Source organism: Hemitrygon akajei, chromosome 12 (assembly GCF_048418815.1).
Source record: "Hemitrygon akajei chromosome 12, sHemAka1.3, whole genome shotgun sequence".
NCBI classification, from domain to species: domain Eukaryota; kingdom Metazoa; phylum Chordata; class Chondrichthyes; order Myliobatiformes; family Dasyatidae; genus Hemitrygon; species Hemitrygon akajei.
Genome location: NC_133135.1, coordinates 13207694 through 13234524, shown reverse-complemented (window position 1 = coordinate 13234524; position 26831 = coordinate 13207694). Strand labels below are relative to the sequence as shown.

At 40.9% G+C, this 26831-nt stretch overlaps 1 protein-coding gene across 4 annotated transcripts in view; it reads right to left on the bottom strand.

The window, feature by feature from the left end:
* The window catches only part of zzz3 (zinc finger, ZZ-type containing 3), a 182692-nt gene that overhangs the window by 112376 nt on the left and 43485 nt on the right, over positions 1–26831 (bottom strand). For 3 of the 4 annotated variants that reach the window (XM_073062584.1, XM_073062585.1, XM_073062586.1), the window contains one exon: positions 138–1695. In XM_073062584.1, the coding sequence (XP_072918685.1) occupies positions 138–1630 (1493 nt within the window). In that variant the 5' untranslated portion in view covers positions 1631–1695. Of the gene's footprint in view, positions 1–137; positions 1696–8146; positions 8251–26831 lie in introns of those variants that run through there. The other variant, XM_073062587.1, reaches the window with a different exon arrangement.

Here is a 26831-nt window from a genome sequence, read left to right as displayed (position 1 = left end):
ATAAACTGTTAAGGTATCAGCAAAACAAATAATTCTGTTTGCATTCAACGTGCTTTGTGAAAATAGGCAAAACCAGACGTTGTTTGAAAAAGGGAACAAAGAAAAACTGATGTCATGGTTACCATAGTTACACATACTCTTTGTTGTGTTTCAGTGCCACATGGTCAGATTCAAAGTAGTATACATCAGGCTCTTCCTCCTCCTCCTCTTCTCTAGACTGCTGGCTGCTATTCTCCCTGCTTGGGGGCAAATGCCCTCTATCCAGCCCCTGCTGCGCAGGTGAGTTGGGTACATTACCACTGCAATTGTCTCCAGCCCCATCTAGAGGCAGCTCCCTTTTAGCCTGAGAGACATCCTCTTCCAATTTCGCACAATGTTCCCTGTCTGCAGCCACTACAGCACCGATGTCCACTTCACATTCATTAAGACTGGGAAATTTATCTTCCACCTGCCCATTGTCTCTGGGGGATGAACACATCTTTTGAGGGCTGCCCTTGTTAACCGCAGCCCTTCTTGGCGAAGTTCTCAGTGCATATCTGTGTTCTTGGGATTTAAACAAGGACCCTAATCCAGAGTCTGGCACTGCAGAATAGTCAGCCATCCCTGAGATCTGTTCAACATCCTGAGCAGCATCTATACTGCAACTGGCATTTTCAAAACACTGTTCCTTCAACAGGGATGAGCTATACCCCACAACATCGACTTCTTCCTCTGATTCCCTGATTTGCGATGGGTTTTCAGTTGCTAAAAAAGCAGTAGATTGCTGTGACTGACTGGTTTGCGACACAGAGTGGCAATCACTTACTGTCTTGTGGTCTTCCCACTCCGAGTCTCTAGAAGGCACGTCAGGCTCTGAAATAGTGGCCAATTTACTGCCATTGAGCAGCAGTGAATGGCCACTGGAATTAATGTTTTCAGTTTCTGTTGGTGAAATGGGAGCGCGCATATCAACATGTTTTGGTTTATTGTTCAAATGAAGAGGTTCACACTCACTATGTTCTGGAACAGCAGCAACATCTTTCTCATTGATCCCATTAGCAGCCTGGTGAGCAGACACCTCCTTCAGCAGCAATGAATCCTCATGTCCGCCATCCAAATCCTTCACCCTTTTGATCTCCCTTTTGTCACAATCATCCAGTAAAAGAAAGCGTCGAGCACGTTTGAGCTGTGCTGAGTCCCCATCGTTGCTTACAGCCGAGCTTCTTCGCTCGAGCGAAGTCTTTTCGTTCTTAACAGGTGGCGATGCTTCCTCCAAGCCATCTGCAGGCTCTGAGCGGGAGCATCGTTTTACCCGTTTGAAGACGGGCAATACCGGGTCACAGATGTCCAAAGGCTTTTTCTCGTGAATATCTTTCTCAGAACAAAAGGGTCCCCTTTTTCTAGGGCTCGCCCAGGACTCTCGGGTCTGGTGCTGCTTACATTCACTAACTTTCCCACTGCTTGTGCCCTTCTGTTGTGGTGTGGCTTCTTGCTTCTTCTTCGGTGATCGCGATCTTAACTGAGGAAGAGGGGAGGAATCGTCAGGATGAACTATGCTCCGATTCCTCAAAGTTCGTCCGCAGAAGTTTTCATCCAAACCATTCGACCCAACTGAAGACCTTGTAACACGCTGGGATCGAAAAGCAGCCATACTATGTGGCAAATTCCTAAAATATCACCATCATGATTGTCTCATGAGCACCAAGTGAAGAAAACCTTGAGGATACAAAAGAAAAGAGTAAAGTTAAGATGGATGCAGTGAAGAAAACATATTGCATATAAACACCATTTAAAAACTATTTGACTTAGCCATGTATAACATAGTATTGAAGCAACACAAACAAAATGCTGGAGGAACTCAGCAGGTCAGGCAGCATCTATGGAGAAAAGTACAGTTGACATTTCTGGCTGAAACACTAACTGTACTTTTTTTCCATAGATGCTGCCTGGCGAGTTCCTTCAGCATTTTGTGTGTGTTGCATGGATTTCCAGCATCTGCAGATTTATCTTGTTTATAGTATTGAAGCATTTTGTTTTCAGCTACTTATTACTTTGTCCTTCAAGATGCACAGTTGAAAGTATCCTGACTGATTGCATCACCATCTGCTAAAGCAATTCAAATGCACAACACTACAAGAAACTGCAGAGAGTAGTTAATTCTAACCAATAAATACATAGGAACATCCCTCCTCACCATTGGTAGTATCTATAGGAGGCATTGTTTCAAGAAAGCAACTTCTATCATCAAAGATCCCATCTTGCGGGCCATACCATCTTTTAACACCGAGGAAGAGGTTGAGAAGCCACAAGTCCCAAACCAGCAAGTTCAAGAACAGCTACAACCTACCTACCAACTCTTTGACTACAGTTTAGTAACACTATGATCACTTTGCACCAAAACAGCCTTTCTTGGTTCTAATTGCATTTTCTTGTAAAGATTGTGTATAATTTATGTTTATGTTTTTCTTGTGAATGCTGCATCTAGGATGCTATGTGCATCAAACAAGTTTTTCATTACACCTGTGCAGACAGGTACTTGTGCATATGGCAATAAGCTCAAAATTTGACCGTGAAGTGAAAGAATTCAACTGCAAAAAAGATCCTGGGGCAAGAACTTGTCCTGCCATAGGAAGTAGTTGAAGCTGCAAACATTTATCTCTCCTTCCTAAGCAGGAATAATGGGCAAACAACAAGGCAGTGGAGCAGTTTCTTTGATCTCAGAAAGAGCTGTCAGCAACATGGATGGACCACCCTGTTCTATAAATATCCATTATGACATGAAAGTATTTTCCCCTGTACAACAGTACTGTACAAATATGAAAGCTAAATCTCAAATACTGAAAAAACAAGAAAATCATAATTATTTTTTCCACAGACATATCCAACTATCATTCAACACGAATGATTGATCACATTTCATGTGAATAGTGTAAGCAAAAACAGGAATGAGATTTAAAAGCTTCTCAGCAATGCTCCTTATTCCAGAGTGAGTTGCTGAAATTATTAGGTAAAAGATCAGGAATAGCATGATTTGTAGTGTGAATGACTAAAAAACAGAGGCAGGAATGGGTTAACACACAAAAAATGCTGGAGGAACTCAGCAGGTCAGGCAGCATCTATGGAAAGGAATAAAATCGACTGAGTCCTGCTGATTTCCTCCAGCATTTTGTGAGTGTTGCCTTGGATTTCCAGCACTTACGTCTTTTCTCTTGCAGGAATAGATCAGTTGCCCTCACAAGCCCTTTAACCTCAGCACCCACTTTGCCACCTGCCTCTCAAATTCCTTGACTCTTGTTCAGTAACTGTCAATTACCACCCTGAATATTTTAAATTAATCTGCCTTCACAAAAGCAATGAATTCTAAAAATTCACAACCTTCTGGGGAAAGAAGTCCTTCTTCACCTCAATCTGAAACTATTTTTATTGTTGTTCCTCTCCGCACCTTGTGGTACATTGGGCAGCGACTTTGCTATTTATTTAGCATTTTGTCTGTTTATTATGAGACCAAGTTGCTAGCTTGACCCTCAAACCAGCACAGGTGAAAAGCGCACAAAACGCCAGCTACTTTTGAACCTGGGACCACTCGTCTCAAAGTCCAGTACGGATGCTGCTACACCACCAGCCAGCTAATCAAACTATGGACCACAGGGAAACAACCTTTTAGCATCCACCTTATCAAAAACACAAGAAATTCTGCAGATGGTGGAAATCCAGAGCAATACACACAAACACAAAATGCCGGAGGAACTCAGTAGGCCAAGATGGCTCTTCCCCCTTCCTTACCAATCCTGATGAAGAGTCATGGCCCAAAATGCTGACTGCTCAAAGAATCATAGCCCTTCGCCCATTTAGTCCTTGCCAAGTCACTTATTCCTGTCCAAGGATGCTGCCTGACCTGCTGTGCTCCCCCAGCATTTTGTGTGTTCCTCCACCTTATCAATCCCCTTCAAGATCATACATGTCATTCTACTATCCTCCAATGAATATCGGCTATCCTGATCAACCTTTCTTCATAAACTAACCCTTCACTCCTTTATAAAAATATCTTATCTCCAAAGGTTCTTTTAATTATCAATTTAAATTTGCTCTTGTAGTTATCAAATCCAGTAATGTTCAAACAGTATCAAGTGTCAAAACTGCTTATATTAGTTTAGTATATATAATTACTACATGATATTAGTTTATGATCCATGCCTATTCTTTCAACAATTTCTCATCTCTTCACATTCCTGTATATTAAATTACCTCAACAAGAATCTGTTAATTTTAGTCAAAATATTTCTTAAGTCAATTACTTCCTATGACTTTGCAAATTTTCAAAATATATTTCATCTGCAAACATTGAAATACTGAAATAATCTAATCCAAACAAGACTTATATTGGCTGAGCTTTAAAAGAACAAGAAGTAACTTGATTAAAACATACCCTTGGAAGAAAAAAAATATAAATTGGTAAATTGGTTTATTATTAACACATGTACTGACGTTACAGTGAAAAAACTGAATACAGTTCATACAGATTAAATAGTGTTACTGTTAGAGGAAGTGCAGGGTGACACGGTAGTGTAGTGGTTAGCACAACACTTTACAGTACTAGCAACCCATGGCCAAATCCCACCACTGCCTGTAAGGAGTTTGTACATTCTACCCGTGACTGCATGGGTTTCCTCCGGGTGCTCTGGTTTCCTCCTACAGTCCAAAGATATACCAGTTAGTAGGTTAATTGGTCATTGTAAACTGTCCGTGATTAGGCTAGGGTTAAATCGGGGGATTGCGAGGCAGCTTGGCTCTAAGGGCCGGAAGAGGCTATTCCGTGTAGTAACTCAATTTGTAACAATAAAGCACAAATCATAATGAGGTAAATTGTGAAGTCAAGAATCTATCCTATTGCACTAGGGGACTGTTCAATAGTCTTATAACAGCGGGTTACATGAATGACAATTGAGCACTGCATGCAAATAAGATCGAAAATCCTTAGTACTGAACTAGTAACATATGAAAAGTCACACACAAAATAGTGAATGAACTCAGTAGATCAGGCATCATCTATGGAGAATAAAGAGCAGAAGTTTCAGACCAAGAAAAGTATTGTTTTTGTATCAAATATCAGTTGCACACACTTCAAGTTATTTTATTGTTCAATATTAAAAACTTAAAAGGCTAAGAGCACTTTTGTGTTTACGCCAGATTTTGTAGTTGTTCAACGTATTACTGATTTTATTGTTGTAATCAATCAACCTTAACATGACAAATAATTCCATTCGCTTCATTTTATAAAATGCAGTCATGATTACCCCAGCATGAGAGGACAGTTAAAGCATCTCATCATCATATAGGTTTGGTGCAATGGAACATTATTTTGAAATAATGAACATTAATGAGTTCTTACTGCTGAATACTCATTATGTCATTGTAATATGGGCTTCAATTAGAACAATTAGGTAGCAGCAATAAAATCAGTGAATTTAAGATCACTTTCAGAACCAAAATGTATTTAAGCTAAAGGGTTAAAACAACATTGTCAACAGTCTGAAGCACCAGATGTAACATAATTACAGTCCATAATGATACATTTTAAAGTGTTTATTTACAAACGACTGCCATTTAGAAATTTGATAAATAAATACTGTAAATAAATTGACACAATATGAGTGACACTAGTTCCTTTTCTTCTTTTTAGCTGATCCTCAGATCAAGGATGACTGCCGTGCTATGGATCCTAAGATGAGTCTCAAGGCCATTGTGGGACCCACACATCTTTTTCCTACAATTAGGATGTAGTGAACTCTTTTTACTGGACTTGTGTGTGTTCCTGCAGCATGGACTCGAGGTTGTCCATGCCATCATAAAGCTTCTTCCTTACTCTAAGAGATCATGGACCAGAACTCTAGAGATACTGCAATTTCTCTCCCCTCCACCTCCCCCAAGGTTTTGAGAATATCCTTGAACCTGTTCCTCAATCCATCTGGTAATCTCTTCTTTCAACAGAATTAATAATAGTTTCTGCTTCAACAAAATGGCCTATCTAATGAAGTAGAATGACAGTAATTAGGGTCTCGACGCCAGGTATATTGGTCTGGCTTAGGACCAATGTACCCAGTTCTTTTAGATGGGCTCAATGGTGGGGAAGGCTTTACCCGTGATAGACTGTGTTGTAACCAATACTTTTTGTACGATTTTCCATTCAAGGGCATTTGTGTTTCCAGACCAGGCTGTGACGCAGCAAGTCAACATACATCCATAGAAGTTTATCAAGCTTTAGATGACATGCAAAATCTTCATATTTAAGAAACATTTAGACAGACATATGAACGGGTAGAGAATAGATGGATATGGATTACATGCAGGCAGACTAGCACTATGGTAAGCACAGACCTTGAGGGCTGAACAGCCTGTACCGTACTAAACTGTTCATTGGCATTTATTGCTATTGTGTTCACTTCCCTGTAACTACCAATGAGACTTTGACCCAAAAAAAAGAACAAAGAGGGAACATGAAATAAATGCTTATTCAGGTAAACCACACAGACACAAAAATAAACAGTGCATCCAGAGCACGACTACTTAAATGGCTTACCAAGAACATTTGAGGCGTAATTAGGAACAAAAACCAGTGAAAGTCAGCCTGGAATCAGTTGTCAGCTGACCAACAGGTGTTGGTTATTTTGGCTCGTCGTAACAGATAAAATGAACAAGTGGCTGACATGGTCAAACCAAATCATTAAGGAACAATTTAAAGGAACATAGAGCTCGAGAGAATCACAGCTTTAGGAATGTTAGTTCAAAATACAGAGGCCAGATAGCTGTTGGTGTGACTGAAAATGATGGGCTAAAGAAAATCTTGTGTTGGAGACCAGAAGCAGATGAGCACAATGACAGAGGTGGTCTGCAGAGATGGGAGAAGTGAGATTCATGAAAAGAGTGAGTATTGCTTCATCAGATTTTCAATTCATTCCTGGGACATGGATATCATTGAGATTGGCTGCATTTCTTCTAACTGCCTTCTTGGCTGCTTCATACAGACTACAGTGAATCACACAGACCAGTCTAGGGTCTGATAAAGGCCAGATTGGATAAGGAAAGAATAGTTCATGCTCTGATTTTATTTAAATGCATAAATTTAAATTACCCAGCTGCCTTAATCAGTTTCAAATTTACATCAATACATCTACAGTTCAATGTTCCGGATACCAACTCGAGTCCCTGCTTTCTGAACTTCTTCTAAACTTAACTAATTCTGTCCCCACAGTCCCTTAAAGACTTAATAGGTTCTCTAGATTTATGATACAAATACAGCAACATTTTTAAAGTGATTTTACAGGTGTCCCCCGCTTTTCGAACATTTGCTTTACGACAACTCACTGTTACGGAAGATCTACATTAGTACCTGTTTTCACTAACCAAAGAGGATTTTTGCTTTTACGAGAAAAAGACGCCCGCTTTATATGTGTGTTTACCCCGAGAGGGACTACAATGACCGTGAAGCCTTGTGCGGGCAGTTGCTTGCGCATGCATGTACGTGCATATACATGTGCGTACATATGCGTGTATGTGCCGATTTTTTTTCCTCCAAATCGATTTCGGCTCACTGTCTTCCTGAGTTTGATAAGTGAAACTACACTGTACCTACAATATTTCTACTTTATACAGGCTGTATATTTATCATATCATTCCTGCTTTTACTATATGTTAGTGTTATTTAGGTTTTGTGTTATTTGGTTTGATTTGGTAAGTTATTTTTTTGGGTCTGGGAACGTTCAAAAATTTTTCTCATATAAATTAATGGTATTTGTTTCTTCGCTTTACAACATTTCAGTTTACAAACTGTTTCATAGGAATGCTCTACCTTTGGATAGCGGGGGGAAACCTGTACTTGTTTTAGGCTATGAACACTTCAACATCTAATAATCAAGAAAATGTGCTTATCGAGCACTACCAAATTCATAAGACCATAAAACATAAAAGCAGAATTAGGCCATCTGACCCTTCGAGAATTCTCCAACATTCAACCACGCCTGAGTTATTTTCCCTCTCAACCCTATCCTCCTGCCTTCTTCCCATAACATTTGGCGCCTTTATTAATCAAAAACCTATTAACCTCTGCTTTAAATATACCCAATAACTTGGACTCCAAAGTTATCCATGGCAATGAATTCCACTGACTCACCACCTTCTGGCCAAAGAAATTCCTCCTCTTTTCTGTTCTGTAGGGTAAACTACGTGTGGGGAGAAATCGTTTTGTCCGAGAGTGAAGAAAACTGAAGGAGTGACCTGATATAAGTAAAAAAAATAGGAGAGTCAGTCAAAATGTCTAGTTATTGATTGGTTGGTTGGTTGAGATACAACACGGGATTGGCCCGTAAGGCCTTTCGAGTGGCGACACCCAGCAATCCCCCAATTTAATCCTGACCTAATCATGGGACAATTTACAATAGATAATTAAATTACCAACTGGTACATCTTTGGACTGTGGGAGGAAACCGGAACACCCTGAGGACATGCATGTGGTCACGGGGATAACGTATAAGCTCATTACAGGCAGTAGCAGGATTTGAGCCTGGGTCACCTGTACTATAAAGCATGTGCTAACCACAACACTACCATGCCACCCTCATGGTAGGCTTAAGGTTGTTACAGCCGGGTGTGATAGTGGAATAGCTCTCACCTGTAGCTCCAAGTTGCTGTTTGCATGCGACAGCGGCCACACCCCAGTACACTGCTTCGAAAGGCGGGCTAAACTAGGTGAGGGTAGCCGGCGGTCTCATAATCGGAACAGAAGGAAAAGGCAGCAGAGGAAGTGCTGCACAGTGCCGCTTGAGAGTCATTAAATGATAGTTGACATAGAAACAAAATATCCAAAGGCATGATGCTAAAGTGGAGGGAGGCACTTGCCATTGTATTTATCCTTCAACAAATAGACAGTGACATCCTGCAGCATTAACTAGGTCTTCAGTATGGTGCAAAAGTCTTAGGCACATACTATATATAGCTAGGGTGCCAAGGATTTTTGCTCAGTACTGTATTTATCAACATGGAGCGGAAAGCAAGTTTGTAAATCTGGCAGGAGCACAGGATGTTGGGAATGGCAAGGGTGGAGTGCCGCGGGAGGGGTGTGGGACAGTGCCAGGGGCAGGGAGTGAGGCAGGAGCAGACACACCCAGTCCTAAGAGACCAAGCAAAGTCATTTGATTTCAAACAATTGGTTATTGTTCATTACAGGATCCCTCTCTGATGCTTCCCACTTCCTCCCCTACCCTTTTCCCAACCATAATTTCCCCTTGTATATATCTAAGACTTTTGCAGAGTATTGCACATAGCTTGTAACTTATTATGGAATCAGAATCAGCTTTATTATCACTGGCATGAGTTCAAGTGAATTAACCAATAATGTGAAAGGTGTTACATAAATAAATAGTTCCTTTTATTCAGTTCTGCATCTAAACTGTCTTGACCAGATTCACTGGTGCTGCTAGGGTAACTTGCTAGTTTGGCAAGAGGATGTGATCCAGAGCACCAGATCAGAAAGTGGAGGGATGGAGAGGACTGTAGATGTCAGGACCAGTAAAAACAGGCAGGAGCAAAGTAATAGATATGATGGGATACATCCCGGAGGGTTTCTTAAATCAATAAGTAGGTAGTCTACTAAGAGGAAGAGTGTCGGGTACCCCCGGTGTTAGGTAATGAACCTGACCAGGTGACCAATATATCAAGTGGGTGAGCACAATTCCGTAAGTTTTAATATAGCTATAGATCAGTATGGACCTTTTGGGAGATTACAACATTCGAGCAAGGCATATTACAAGCATTAGGCAGGAACTAGGCAGAGTTGATTGGGAATAGCTATTTTTGGGCAAGTCCACATCTGACATGTAGAGAGTGTTTATAGACCAACTGCAGAGTACAGGGCAGGAAAGTGAATGGCAAGGTAAGAGAACCTTGGATGTTGAGGGAGGTGACAAATTTAGTCAAGAAAAAAAAATGTAAAGCCTGGGAAGATAGAATCAAACAGAGCCCTAGACAATTATAAAGAAGCCAGAAAATAATTCAAGAAGGGAATTAGGAAAACAGGAAAGTTCTTGGCAAGATTGATTGAAGAGAATCCCAAGACATTTTACAAACATACATCAGGAACAAGAGAATAATGAGGGAGAGGGTAGGACCACACAAGGTAGCGTGGAGGGGGGAACATTTGTTTGGATGTGGAAGATGTGGATGAGGTCCTTAATTAGTACTTCACCTCAGTATTTATCAAAGGGCTTGGAGGACCAGAGAGATCAGTTCTGAGTATATTGATATGCTATGGAGTTTCAAGGTAAAGTATTAGGTCTCTTAAAGAGCATTAAGGTGGATAAGTCCCCAAGACCCAATGAGTTTATACCCCAGGTTATTGAGAGAGACAAGAGATGAGATTGTTGGGGCCTTGACCAATATCTTTGCATTCTCTCTAGTCAGAAGAGAGGTCCTGGAGGACTGCTAAGTAGCTAATGTTGTTTCATTATTCAAGAAGGGAACCAAGAAACATCCTGGAAAATAGAGACTGGTGAGTCTCTCATCAGTGGTAGGGAAGCTGCTGGAGAGAATTCTTAGGGATAGGATTTATGAGCATTTGGAAAACCATGAGCTGTAAAGCCAGTATAGCTTTGTACATTGCAAGTCAGGTCTTACTAACTTGATTGAGATTTTTGATGAGGTAACAAGAGCAATTGATGTAGGTATTTTAGAAATATAGCATAATAGGCCCACACCGCCCAACTCACCCATGTGACCAATTAACATACTAATCCACGCGCCACTGGAATATGGGAGCAAACAAAGAAGCAGGTGGAACCAACACAGTCACTGAAACGCCTTACGAACAGTGGCAAAAGTGAACTGGGGTCACTGGCTCTGTAACTGTATCACACTAACCGCTATGCTGTGGTGCTACCCTACAGGAACCGCAAACTTAATCACAACAGTAATTTTGGGTGACATCTGAGAGTCATACCTGATTTCCTTTCTGTTTAATATTGTATAAAGCAATGATTTACACCAGGACTCCAAACCATGTCATCTACTTTTTTTCCAAAGATTCATAAATTAAGACTTCCACCAAAGTATTCAAATTAACATGCAGCATGACATGCAAATTAAACTGAGAAGTATGTTGGTCTCCAAACTTTTCCACAGTGTGCCTCATGTGTGTAGAAGAGTAAGCAAGTGGGAGGGAAGGCAAGGTAAAATATCTCCACAGGTGGCTTAGTGCAGATGGGCCCCATGACTGATGGGAAAGAGGAGAAATAAGCCATTGTCTCAGAAGAGGTAAGTGTAAAGCATGAGCCAAATATGCCTAATTGGTGAGACAGCAGTTTTCCATAATTGCGAGAGATTGAAAGTAAAAATGAAAAAGCATTGTAAATATTTTTATTATGAATAAAGTTTATTTCAATATATATTTGAAAAAAAATTATAGTAGATTCTCCGCAGATGCTCCCTGACCTGAGAGCTTCACATTCTGAGCAGCGCCAATAGCCTGTCCTGGTCAAACCACATTGACACCACACCCAAGGAAGCTCACCAGCAGCTCTACTTCCTCAGGAGGCTTTAAGAAATTTGGCACATTCCCTTTGATCACGCACCAGAAAAAGCACCTTATCCAGATGCATCACAGCTGGGGATGGCAACTGCCCTGCCCGTGACTACAAGAAACTGAGGAGCATTGTGGATGCAACTCAGCAAACCACAGAAACCAGCCTCCATTCTATGGAATTTGTCTACACGTTTCACCACCTCAGTAAAGTAGCCAACATCATCAAAGACCTCACCCACCCCTGATGTTCCTCTTTTCTCTCCCCTCACAAAAGGCAGAAGACACAAAGGCCCGAAAGCACCTATCACAAGGCTCAAGAACAACTTCCATCTCACTATTATAAGAACACTGAACAGTCCCCTATTATGATAAGATGGGCGCTTGACCTCACAATTATAGCCTTGCACATTATTGGTGCACTGCACTTTCTCTTTAATCAGAACACTTTATTCTGTGATTAGTTTTCACTGTACCTCGATATTTGCCACAATAATAAATCAACTTAATAATTCTTTATTTCCACTAATGCTCCAAAGTTGGTGCAATGCACAACTGGATGTTGAAATTGCTAATATTATCAAATTTAGATGAACAATATCAGTAATTGAATAGATGGAGGATTTCAAAGTTCAAATAAATTATCAATGTACATACAGTTTCATTTTGTTTTGTGGGCAGTTTCAGTAGATGCAAAGAAATACAATAGAATCAATGAAAAACTGCAAAGACAGACAAACAACCAATTTGCAAAAGAAGACTATGTAAATACTATAAATTATTAAATAAATATGATGTTAAGAACACGAGTTGTAGAGTTCTTGAAAGTAGGTCCATAGATTGTGGAAATCTATTGTGTTGACATGAGTGAAGTTATCCACACTGGTTCAGGAGCATGAAGGATAATAACTTCCCGGATCTGTACAAAAGTCCTGAATGTGTATTAAAAATATTACCCACTTCCATTACAGTTAACAAAAACACTGGTGATCTGGTATACCACCTCCCCCACCCCTCCCCCCACAGTCCCACCTCACATTTCTGTTTATATTCAACAGCAAATCTTCCAAGTTTTATGAGCTGGGTCTTTTTCAACCATTGACAATCAAGGAACTCTGGTGTCTGATACAATCTGGAAGCAACCTAGACACAGCACACAGCAACATGAAAATTCTCAATAAAAATGAAAACCCTAAACATTTACAAAAAAGTTAGCTGCCCAAGGAAATAATTAGTTTAAAGTTATATTTGTGTGCTCAAGTAGAAATAATAAAACCAAATGCAGAGAGAGAAAAAATTACTAATAGATGGAAGGGATCTCCTCACTAGGATCCTTTGTTTGAAAGTCTATGCTCTTATTGAAGAGAATCGCACAGTCCTGTTTAAGATTTCTCATTTTGTCACCATTTCTCTCCACCATCACATCACCTGCACTTCTCACTTTTAGATAATTTCCCCCTCATGAAATACCTCTATTTGTTTATGAATCTACAGTCACAAAGTACTGACATATTGAATTTAAGCAAGTGCTACAATTACTTCCCACATTTCTTCCCAGAAGAGTAATTCAGCTTGAATTACCATCTTACATTCTGCAATCACTTGAAGGTAATGAACTGCAATTGTCTTTTATTCCATCTCTCAATTTTAATAGAACCAAATGTACAAATGTGTATGTGGGTGGCTTTACATTAACAATTGGGACCAACAGATCTCCAAATCCTATTATACAGTGCCTTGTAAAGTACTCAACCCCCTACTTTTTGTTCACATAAATGGGTCTTATAACCAGGGATTTTGATCAATTTAACTAAGGACGTGTAGTTGTGAATCACGTGCTCCTTCTTCACAGTATAGCCCAAAATCAAGGGAAAGCTGAAAAACTAAAATTTTCAAAAACTGAAATGTCAGCAGCTCAAAAGTATTCATCCGCTCTTTGCTCAGTATTTAGTTGAGCCACCTCTTCCAGCTATTACAGCCAGCAGTCTCTATTAGCTCGGCACAATGTGATGGAATAAGACTTCCCTATTCCTGCTTGCAAAATTGCTCAAGCTGTGCCAAGTTAGTTGGGGAGCAGCAGAGGACAGCAGTCTGGAGGTCTTGCTGGGGATGTTTGATCGGGTTAAGGTTGGGACTCTGACAGGGCCACTCAGGGACATCAATTTTTTTCATTTGAAGCCACTCCATGGTTGCTCTGGCAGCATACTTTGGGTTGTTGTCCTGCTGAAAGACAAACTTTCACCCCAGTTTAAGCATTCTGGTGGAGGCCAGCAAGTTTTTATCCAGGATCTCTTTGTATTTAGCAGCATTGATCTTTCTACCAATCCTGACTAGATTTCCAGTCCCTAAGCTCAAAGAAAACCCGACAGCATGGTGCTATCTCATTCAGAGTGACCATTGCCATCACAGTAGCCTCTCTTACAAATGCCATTCTTCTCTGGTACCCAAGTTTAGATAGGCAGCATGATCTAGGCGGTGTATTTTTTCCACTTTTTCCATGATAGAATACACTGTACTCTGAGATACGTTCAGTGCCTTTGAGAGGTCCTGTACCCTTCCCAATAGCTATCATTTCCCTGAAACACACACAAAATGCTGGGGGATCTCAGCAGGCCAGGCAGCATCTAGTACAGTTGATGTTTCGGAACAAGAACCTTCTCACAATCCCTGACTTGGCTGGAATGCTCTTTTGTCTTCAGTTTGGTTTGGTCTGTTGAAAATCTACCATACTGCTGAACCTTACAGAGAGGGGGTACTTAATATTATGAATTCATTGAAAACAAGAGATCTTCCATTTTTCTACATTAACAAATTGGGCAAGTTGTTAAGCTAATATACATACTTTTTCAGCCTCAGAGTTTTGTTTTCTAGTTTTTAGTAAACTGTTGATAGGTTTTGGAATTTTTCTTTTGATTTAATATGATACACAACGTTTTGCAAGTCAGCTCAAAAATTCCTACTTCAATATATTTTCAATTTAGAAGATGAGGCAGTAAACTATGAAAAGTTTGGGGGCTGAATACATTTTCAAGGCACTGTACTTGCCTCAGGTTAGCGAGTGAGTGAGTGGGCGCTCACTCGCTCTGACATATCTCTGCCAATTGAAATGGCTGACTTCAGAAAGAAAAGATTAATTCTAGAGATTTTGTTTTAGAAAAAAAATCTCAAAAACACAACCCAATTTCCTTGTCAGGCCAGCATTAACAAGGTTCAAAGGTTAAAAATTCAGACTGGGATGAAAGACTGATACATAGGAGACATGACCTTCCTAAGCAGATTTACACACTGACCTTCTGAACAAATTGAGTGCGTGCATATAGTTACACCTCTGTTCTCAGCCACTCAGCCAGAAATAAAATTAATGTGTAAATCATATCTGGAGACCACAACTATGATTAGCTTTAACCTGTCACCATCACAACTCACTACATTTTGCTGGATAAATTACTGTGCTTTATTAAAACTGCTGTACTTTAGATACTTCTGAAGTCTACTGAAATAGACTCTACAAACTGACTTTGCATTTGTTGGAAGTCCTTATTGGGTAAGGACTTATTGGGTTATTATTGGTGTCTACAGGCAAAGAGGACATCCAGATTTTTAGCCAAAAGTGCAGATCTACTGACATTGTCATAGAATTTTTCAACTATTTATTTAAAGTGACAAGGGACGAAGCTCCAAATGCAACTACAGAATCCGATCAGACCAGTTTATTGTGGTGGAAGAGCATCAAAATTTCACTGCTGAGATAGAGCTGAGTTCTGTGCACATACAAGTTACATATAAATCAACACTGTTAGTAGAATCTCAGATGGAGACGAGATATCAACCAGTGGAGTGGTGGCGCAACAACAACCTTACACTCAATGTCAGTAAGACAAAAGAGCTGATTGTGGACTTCAGGAAGGGCAAGACTAAGGAACACATACCAATCCTCATAGAGGGATCAGAAGTGGACAGAGTAAGCAGCTCCAAGTTCCTGGGTGTCAAGATCTCTGAAGACCTAACCTGGTCTCAACATATCGATGCAGCTATAAAGAAGGCAAACAGCGACTACATTAGGAATTTGAAGAGATTTGGTATGTCAACATAAACATTCAAAAATTTCTACAGATGTACCATGGAGAGCATTCTGACAGGCTGCAACATGTCTGGTATGGGGGGGGGGGGGGAGAGCATGGAGTGTGGGCTACTGCACAGGTTCGAAAGAGGCTGCAAAAGGGTCGCAAATTTAGTCGGCTCCATCTTGGGTACTAGCCTACAAGGTACCCAGGAGATCTTCACGCAGCATCTATTATTAAAGACCCCCAGCACTCAGGGCATAACCTTTTCTCATTCCATTAGGAAGGAGATACAGAAGCCTGAAGGCACACATTCAGCTACTTAGAAACAGCTTATTTTCCTCTGCCTTCCAAATGGACATTCAACCTGTGTACACTATTTCACTTTTTTAATTTCTGTTTTTGCATGACTCAATCTATTCAATATACATAATACTGTAATTGATTGGTTCTTCAATATTATGTATTGTATTGTACTACTGCTGCTAAGTTAACAAAATTCACAACACAGGCCAGTGATAATAAACCTGATTCTAGTTCTGAGATCAGGAGTTTCCAATCTTTTTTATGCCATGGACCTTTACCTAACTGAGGGGTCTCTGAACCCCAGGATGGGAACCCATACTCTAGATATACAAGAGAGATGATGTAATCTAGAGCAAGAAGAAATGAACTGCTAAAAGAACTCAGCCGATCAAGCAGCATTCATGGAGGCACAGGGATAATCGACATCTTGGGTCCTGATGCAGGGTCTTGACCCAAAACACTGAGTATCCTCTTAACTGCACAGACACTGATTGATCTGTTGAGTTCTTCTAGCAATGAGTAACACATTTTTCTAGTTCAGAAGAAAATAGTCTGAGATCTAGTACTGTAAACCAGATTCTGTCAGAGCTACAGTGGGTGGACCAACCTACTGTCTGCAAAACCCTGGTACCATACAAACCACCCACTTAGTTGCTTTGGGATTATCAGAGACTTGAATATTTCAGAGGAATGCCAATATTGTTGCTTTATGAGTAAATAAATTGGTAAGAGTCAAAAGGGTAACATACCTCTGGTAGTAGATGGCTCGTATTCTGCCTGGAGGTTAGTGACTAGTAGTGTTCTGCAGAGATCTGTTCTTGGACCTCAGCTCTTTGTTTTTTTTTAAATAATGATTTAAATGAAGAAATGGAAGAATGGATGTGCAGATGGCAGGAAGGTTGGTGGAATTGTAGATAGTGTAGAAGGTTGTTGCAGAGTATGTTGGGACATTGATAGGATGCAGAGCTGGGCTGAGGTGTGCAGATGGAGTTCAATCTGGGAAAGTGCAAACTGATTCACTTAACCTCATGTGCGGCACCTTGTCAAAGGTCTTTTGAAAATCCAACTACACCACATCTACTACATCTCCTTTGTCTACCCTGCTTGTAATTTCCTCAAAAAATTACAGTAGATTAGTTAGGCAGGGTTTTCCTTTCAGGAAACCATGCTGGCTTTGGCCTATCTTGTCCTGTGCCTCCAGGTACTCCATAATCTCATCCCTATCAATCAATTCCAACAACTTCCCACCACTGATGTCAGGCTAACAGGTCTATAGTTTCCTCTCTGCTGCCTCCCACCCTTTTTAAATGGTGGAGTAACATTTGCAATTTTCCAGTCATCCGATACAATGCCAGAATCTATTGAATCTTGAAAAATCATTGTTAATACCACTGCAGTTTCTCCAGCTGCTTCCTTCAGAACCCGAGGGTGTATTCCATCAGGTCCAGATTTATCCACCCTCACACCATTAAGCTTCCTGAGCAATTCTCTGTCGTAATTGTCACTGCAAATACTTCACTTCCCTGACACTCTTGAATATCCGGTCTACTGCAGGTGTCTTCGCCTGTGAAGACTGATGCAAAACACACATTCAGTTCCTCTGCCATCTCTGAGTCTCTCAGTACAATATCTCCAGCGTCATTTTCTATTGGTCCAATTTCTAACCTCAACTTTCTTTTAAGCTCTCTTATCACCTCTGGATCATTGCACAACACTCAATCCAGCACAGCCGAATACCTAGTGGATTCAACAACAAGCTGTTCTAGAAAGCCATCCCTTAGACATTCTACAAATTCTCCCTCTTGAGGTCCAGTATTGGCCTGATTTTCCCAATCCACTTTCATGTTAAAATCCCCAACGATTATCATGATACTGCCCTTCTGACATGTCTTTTCTATCTCCTGCTGTAATTTGTAATCCACATCGCAGCTACTGTTTGGAAGCCTGAATACAACTGCCATTCGGGTCTTTTTACCATTGCCATTTCTTAACTCAACCCATAGAGACTCTACACCTTCCGATACGATGTCATCCCTTTCCAATAATTTAATATTATTTCTTATACACAGGGCTACACCATCCCCTCTGCCGACTAACCCATCTTTCTGATACACTGTATATCCTTGGACGTTCAGCTCCCAATGGCAGCCACCCTTTAGCCAAGTTCCAGAGATGGCCACAACGTCATACTTGCCACTCTGTAGCTGAATTTCAAGATCGTCCATTTTATTTCATATGCTGCATCCATTCAAATATAACACTTTCAGTCCAGCATTTGTTGCTTTCTGTTTTAAATGCACCATGCCTCTATTGCCCTGTAACTCATCCCACTGACTGTGATTATGCCTCATCTCCTACCTGTCCTATCATCTCTGTTGCACACTTTCATGTTGTCACACATTATGTGCATGTGAAGTCAGCTGAGTTGATGCACCAATTCTGCTGTACAGCAAGCCATTGATGTGAGAACACAGCAGTACCAGGAGACAGTACAGTAAATTGGATTTTCAATGTTCTCTACAGCAAAACAAGACTCAAGCAGGTTGTACCACTTTGCCCAGAGCTAAAGTTCAGGATATCTATGCTGGGCCAGATTAGAAATTAGTGGGAGGACATGCATGGGTGCCAACAACACAGATAGAGCACAGAAAAGTTCTGTGTAGTTAGAATGAGGAGCCAGATACCACCTTCAGTAGATTCTCAGAGATAACAATCTCTACACCTAAACCAAACTAGATGAGTGTACCACTAAGCCACATAACGAGGTAAATAGAGAGTGGCAGCTCTTGATGAGACGAAGGGTCTGTTTCCATGCTGTATGAATTAAATACACCAGAAAGAATTATAAGTTAACTACAGGGAGGCAATGGAACAAAAATGCAGAGATACGCTAAATCAAAATGGGGATACATGAGGAATTAATATGTAAAATGATAAACAGACTATGATAAGGAGGAAAATAGAGTACAAAACCAAGAATAAATCAGTAAACAAAAATGGCTATAAAGGTTACAAAAATAATAAAAGAATAAAACCAAAGGCTCCAAAATCTATATACAAGAATATTTTGAAAATAAAATGGATTTTGAAAACAAAACTGAGGTTATAAAATATGAAGGAGTATGATCTGGCAACCATTACAGAAATTGGGACACGGATATTGAACAGTACATGACTTCTCCGTGGATCATCACCTTGTTGTAGTGGAGAGGCTTATGAGTTCCTGAGATCCTGAGAGTGATGCCATCCCAAGCTTTGCTCCTTGTAGGGTCACTCATGGTGATAAGGTCAAGGTTCCAGACAAAGACCGATCCAACAAGACCTCAACAGTAGAGCTGGCAGAAGATGATGACATCACAATGGTAGCGAAGGCTACCACATTGAAAAGTCTCCTAGTTGTTTTGCATTCCTTGCCACTTGACCCTGACTCCAATCTGTCAAGGATCATGTAGTGGCTGCCTGTGCATCAACCTCCCCATGTTACAGAAAGTTGAGCACAGGCATTCTCCATTAAGGAAATAACCCCTTAGGAGAACATCATACTGAACTTCAGTTATCACACTAAACTGCTACATGACATTTGCAAAGTACAAAAAGCTACAGAAAGTTGGTGGGATGACTTCATTAATTATGCTTAATCCAAGAGGAAGGGATAAACACTACTGCTACATGACAAGGGTATAAAAGTGGTTAGGATGGAGATAAACAACTAATAAAGGAAAGAAGTCACTTGTGAACAAGCCTCTTAAAAGTAACCAGACTGCAAAACAGAATATAAAGGAAATAATGGGAGCTGGTCCAAAGGTTACTGTGAGAATCATGAAGAATGCTATCTACAAATTAAATGGGAAAAAATGAGTTTGTAGAATATTTTAATCGTAGTTTCTTAGAACAGCATGTTCTGAAGCCAGACAGACAGAAAGCTATATAATTGTACAATGAGCTAGGATTAATGAATTACCTCATCAGGAAGGTACCTCAAAATATCAATGATCATAACACGATTCAATTTTACATTCAGTCCAAGACTAGTGTTTTAAACTTTAATAGATTAGGCAACCAGGATCCAAGACAGACATTTAAGGGCATCACACACACAGTACTGGATGAACTGAACATTTATGTTGTGGGTTAAACAACTGACATTCCGGGCCATGACCCTTTACCAGGACTGGAGAGGAAAGGCAGAAAAGCCAGAACAGGGTGGGAGAAAGGGAAGTAGTACAAGCAGGCAGATTAGTGAAACCAGGTCGGGAGAGAGGTGGTTGGTTGGGAAGATCTTTCAGAATACACAGGATATATTCCAACGAGATAGAAAAACTTAAAAAGCTAAAGATGACATCAAATCTAAGCAAAAAAAATACTGAGTTGCACAGAACAGATGGCAGATCAAAGACTGGAAAGAACATACAGATTTAGAAAGTTTAAGGAAGGAGTGCACATATAATACGAAAACACAAGTTTTAGTAGATATCATCCTAAAATGAAAACAAAGTGAACACTGGCCTCAAAGAAAAAAGGGTTCAGGGAATCAATAATGGGAAAACAGAGGAAGCAATGAATTAAACAAGCAATTTGCATCAAATCTTCACTATAGACAGTACAAACAACATAACAGAATAGCTGTAATCTGGCAATCTGAAGGGAAAAGGGAAATCATACAATCACGATTGCAGTGCTGTATACACTGTTGGAGCTGTGGGCTGATGGATGATGGACTGCACCATGGGTTCTTCAAATAAATGGCTAGTACAGACTTGATGCATCAGCTTTCATTTTTCAAGATTTCTTAAGATTCCAGAATGGTTCTGATAGATTGGTAATAAAAATATAACACCCTTAATCCAATAAGATGGATGATGGAAAAAGAAACGATGGGATGATCAGCTTAACACTTGACATAGCAAGTGTTATAGCAACTTGACATTGGCAGCACCACACAGACACCAAAATGTTTTCCAGAGGATTTGCAGGAAAGGTTCGGGAAGTCTCAGCTAGTCCACAAGTGACAGGCAGTACAGTCAGCCCTCCTTATCTGCAGAAGATTGGTTCCGGGACCCCTCACGGATACCTAAATTCACGGATGCTCAAGTCCCTTATTCAACCTGTCTCAGTGCGGTGGACATTAGGACCCAGTGCCAGAGCTCTGAATGCGCAGTGTTCACGAAAATAATCACGATCACAATTGAAAATAAAGTGGAAATAATAAAGCGATCAGAAAGAGGTGAAAAGCCATCGGTCATTGGAAAAGCGTTAGGCTACTTCGGTCAACAATCTGAACAATTTTAAAGGATAAAGTGAGAAAGGCCCTGCCCCGATGAAAGCTACAATTATTACTAAGCAACACAGTGGTTTAATTATTGGGTTTTGGGGTTTTAATCCTCCACATCAACCCGTCATGGTGGAGAGCGCTCTCGATAGCGGTCTGTCACTGGCTCGCACTCAGGAATGGTTCCCGAGCCCGGCGCTGAAACATACACTCTTAAGTATTTTATATACATAGAAAGGTAAAATATATACTATATACTAAGACAAATGTTTGACTAACTGACGCTAAATAATGCCGGATGTACCTGTTCCAACTTAGTTAGTAAGAGAACCTCCAATTTTTTTCGATCCCGATCCACGATAACCCACGCACATCCTCCTGTATACTTTAAATCATCTCTAGATTACTTATAATACCTAATACAATGTAAATGCTATGTAAAATAGCTGTTATACTGCATTGTTTAGGGAATAATGACAAGAAAAAAATAGTCTGTACATGCTCGAACAAGTGCTGGAAGAGCACTTCCCGGGTTTTCGCGATTCGCGGATGCGGAATTCGCGGATAAGGAGGGCCGACTGTATACTGCTGGGTCTTAGAGGAGGGTTGAGAGCTATTGGGAGCAGTGATCAAAAGAATGAATGGCGACATTGGCTTAAGGTGGATGGGAACAGATAGAGACATTCTTGATCACAAAGGAAATTACAGTGTCAGAGTAGCATTACAAGCTCGCAGATATAAATATTAGGAGAGAATGAAAAATAAATTACCACAAACAGTCTAACAGGAGGGGCTCATCACTTCTCTGGCTTTAGGTTGACTCATTATAGAGCTTAATGTCCAACGTTTATGACCTCATAAGCGCTCTTTGGAGCAGCGCAATTGCTGAATCACTGAAAGTGCTCCTCTGTTCAGCCAAAGTGGTATGGACAGGATGAGAAACATTGTTCAGAATTGACAGGTTTTTCCATAGGGTTCTGCCACAGTCTCCAGTGTGTTGAGTTTAACTTTGAAAACAGGGCCAGCCTTTCTAATCAGTTTATTGAGCCTGTTGGCATCACCCATGTTAATGCCACTGCCCCAGCACATCACCGCACAGAAAATTGCACTGGAGTGGAAGGGAGATAAGCGGGCAGGCAAACTTGCTTTGGGAGAGAGCAAGAGCCCAGTGAGTGGAGAAGTAGATGAGGTGGGGATGAGTAACAGAACCTTAGGAAACACTTGCAGGAAGGGCAAGGAGGGAGTCTGAAGGAGGGGATCAGGATGGGACTTTGGAGGGAAGCCACAAACTGAGGGCTTAAGTACAAGCATATAATCATAGAATAGTTCAGCACAGTACAGGCCCTTCAGCCCACAACCTTGACCTGTTAACCTCATCCAAGAGCTAACCCTTCCCTCCCAAATAACTCTTTATTTTTCTATCATCCATGTGTCTAAGTTAAATACCCCCAATATATCTGCCTCTACCACCATTCCATGCTCCCACTACTGTGTGCAAAAACTTAGCTCTGACACCAACCACCACCCCCAACATATACTTTGCTCCAATCACCTTAAAACCATTCCCCCTCATATTAGCAATTTCCACCCTGGGAAAAAAGTCTCTCTCTGTTCAGTTTATCAGTGCCTCCTAATATCTTGTACAAATCAAAATACAAGGACTAAGGAACAACTTTATTCGCCGTATATATTTTCATTTAAGAGGAATTGGCTGTGCTGTGTTGATGCTACATGCAACAAAAACAATATACAATGGTTGCAAAGAATTACATAAAAATAAAGTTAGAAGCATGGATATGGTATAAAATGTGCATAAATACACAAATACCAGCTTGCATTTACAATGTAAATAGCAATATAATAAGTGGTTTACATTGACGGGGGTAATAGATAGAGGCGTGTGGGGAGGGAGCTAACTAGAATGGTTGATCATTAGCTGCCTGTGGGAAGAAACACTTAAGATGATGGGAAGTGTTTGTCTCATTAGCTCTAGAGCACTTTTTGGAAGAAGCATTTTTGAAAGTGCAGTTTGTGTTCCCTGCTGTTGTGTTCAAGTGCATGGCCACATACAGATATGCGTAAGTCTATGCAGCAGGTTTCCAAATGTCTTGGACCTCTTTGCTACTAGACCAAGACTGCACTTCGTCTAGTCTATATAACAGCTGTGGTACAATAGTGTAAAAAGGATTTACATACAGGTGTTTTCTATTCTACAGAACTGAAGTAGGAGTCACAAGGGAGTGTCTAAAATGGAATGTAGAGCTTCATTCCAAGAGCAGCTACACCTTAAAACAGATTCAGGAGCATCAGGAGGTCAGAAAAAACAAACTTGAAAACCTGCCTTTTGTTTATATGTAAATCCAGTTCCAAACCAGATAAATGAATCTTAATACCCTATGGACAAGATAGGAGGAGCAGTACACATATTTTGTCAATATCACCCAACATCAAGAAAGCCAATACCTACAAAATGAAACAGAACACTTGAACAAAAATACAATTTAAAGGTAAACTTCCCTTGAAACATATGTCTTAACCTGGAAATTATCTGAAAGAGGATGATTCTAATGATCCCAAGCCAGAAACCATGGATGAGCTGGGAGATCCCTTAATCTAGGATTCTGTAATTTAAATCAGGCAACTCTGAATATACCCATCCTAACAGGCTCCAACGTACCTGAATCCACATTCACCATTGCAAGAAAAAGTTTGTGAACCCTTTGCAATTACCTGATTTTCTGTATTAAATACTCATAAAATGTGGTCTGAACTTCATCTAAGTCAGGGCATGAAGAAATACGGGGAGAAGGCAAAAAAGAAGTCTTGGGGGTCAATGGATCTGTGTCAGACAGAATGGCACAGGAATACAGGGAAATATGGGGAGGGAGGTGATGAAACCAGCATGAAGACCAGTGAGGATCTGAAGGGTGGAATAGCCTCTTCTTGTGTGGTTCTGCATTTATCTGACAGCTCTAAAGAGCAAAATTACTTTTTGAACCCACCTCTTACTTTCTGGGTCTTATTCAGTCAGTTGCATTTTCTCCACAATCATATAGGCTGTGATTCTACCATCTTGTTAGGAAAGTGCTGAGGAGAGAAATCTACCCCACCCCCCCAACCCCACTCTACTCCATAAACTTTCATGATTGCATGACCAGATTCTGCTCTAACTCTGAAATAATGATGAATCAGGGTGCAGAAAGGAGCTAGAAAGCTGAGGAACATGGTGTCAAGCTAACAACCTTTCCGTCAATGTCAGCAAAACAATGTCAATGACTTCAGGAAGGGAAGCAATACACATGTTCCTGGTTACATCAACAATGCTGAGGTTGAAAGTGTCGAGAGCTTCAAGTTCCTAGGAGTGAACACCACCAATAAGCCAGTCCTGGTCCAGTCACATTGATGTCACAGCCAAGGAAGCTCACAGTACCTCTAAAGAAATCTGGCATGTCCTCTTTGACTCACCAATTTTATTGATGCACCACAGAAAACATCCTATCTGGATGCATCACAGCTTGATATGGCAATTGCTCTGCTCGTGACTGCAAGAAACCACAGAGAGTTGAGGACAAAGCTCAGAAAATCACAGAAACCAGTTCACCTTTCCATGGAACACATACTTCTCAATGCCCACCCCACCCAAACTAAATATTCCTTCTTCTTCCCCTTCCCCAGTGGGCAGAAGATACAAAAGCCTGAATGTGTGTACCACCAGGCTCAAGGACAGCTTCTATCCCAGTAGGATAAGACTGACCTCTTGACCACACAATCTATCCCATTACAGAGATAATGAGGAATGCCTTTAGCCAGAGAATGGTGAATCTGTGGAATTTGCTGCCACAGGCAGCTGTGGAAGCCAAGTCATTGGGTATATTTAAGGCATACACTGATACATTCTTGATTAGTCTGGGCATGAAGGGGTCCAGGAAGAAGTCAGGTGATAGGGGCTGAGAGGGAAAATGGACCAGCCATGATCCATGAGCAAAGATCTGAATTGTACCACAGAGGCAAAATTCAAAATGGCTAAGAATGCAGGACTGAATGTGCTGTATTTAAATACGTGTAGCATTTGGAATAAGGTGGACGACCTCATGGCGCAACAAAGATTGGTAGGTACGACACTGTGGGCATCACTGAGCCATGGCTGAAAGAAGGCCATAGTTGGGAGCTTAAACATAGAAACATAGAAAACAGGTGCAGGAGTAGGCCATTTGGCCCTTCGAGCCTGCACTGCCATTCAGTATGATCATGGCTGATCATCCAACTCAGAACCCTGTACCTGTTTTCTCTCCATACCCCCGATCCCTTTAGCCACAAGGGCCATATCCAACTTCCTCTTAAATATAGCCAATGAACCGGCCTGAACTGTTTCCTGTGGCAGAGAATTCCACAGATTCACCACTCTCTGTGTGAAGAAGTTTTTCCTCATCTCGGTCCTAAAAGGCTTCCCCTTTATCCTTAAACTGTAACCCATCGTTCTGGACTTCCCCAACATCAGAAACAATCTTCCTGCATCTAGCCTGTCCAATCCCTTTAGAATTTTATACGTTTCAATAAGATCCCCCCTCAATCTTCTAAATTCCAGTGAGTATAAGCCTAGTCAATCTAGTCTTTCTTCATATGAAAGTCCTGTCATCCCAGGAATCAATCTGGTGAACCTTCTCTGTACTCCCTCTATGGCAAGAATGTCTTTCCTCAGATTAGGGGACCAAAACTGCACACAATATTCTAGGTGTGGTCTCACCAAGGCCTTGTATAACTGCAGTAGAACCTCCCTGCTCCTGTACTCAAATCCTTTTGCTATGAATGCCAACATATCATTTGCCATTTTCACCGCCTGCTGTACCTGCATGCCCACCTTCAATGACTGGTCTACAATGACACCCAGGTCTCGTTGCATCTCCCCTTTTCCTAATCGGCCACCGTTCAGATAATAATCTGTTTTCCTGTTCTTGCAACCAAAGTGGATAACCTCACATTTATCCACATTAAATTGCATCTGCCATGAATTTGCCCACTCACCTAACCTATCCAAGTCACGCTGCAACCTCTTAGCATCCTCCTCACAGCTAACACCGCCGCCCAGCTTCGTGTCATCTGCAAACTTGGAGATGCTGCATTTAATTCCCTCGTCTAAATCATTAATATATATTGTAAACAACTGGGGTCCCAGCACTGAGCCTTGCGGTACCTCACTAGTCACTGCCTGCCATTCTGAAAAGGTCCCGTTTACTCCCATTCTTTGCTTCCTATCTGCCAACCAATCCTCTATCCACATCAATACCATACCCCCAATACCGTGTGCTTTAAGTTTGCACACTAATCTCCTGTGTGGGACCTTGTCAAAAGCCTTTTGAAAATCTAAATATACCACATCCACTGGCTCTCCCCTATCCACTCTACTAGTTACATCTTCAAAAAATTCTATAAGATTCGTCAGACATGATTTTCCTTTCACAAATCCATGCTGACTTTGTCCGATGATTTCACCTCTTTCCAAATGTGCTGTTATCACATCTTTGATAACCGACTCTAGCATTTTCCCCACCACCAATGTCAGACTAACCGGTCTATAATTCCCCGGTTTCTCTCTCCCTCCTTTTTTAAAAAGTGGGGTTACATTAGCCACCCTCCAATCCTCAGGAACTAA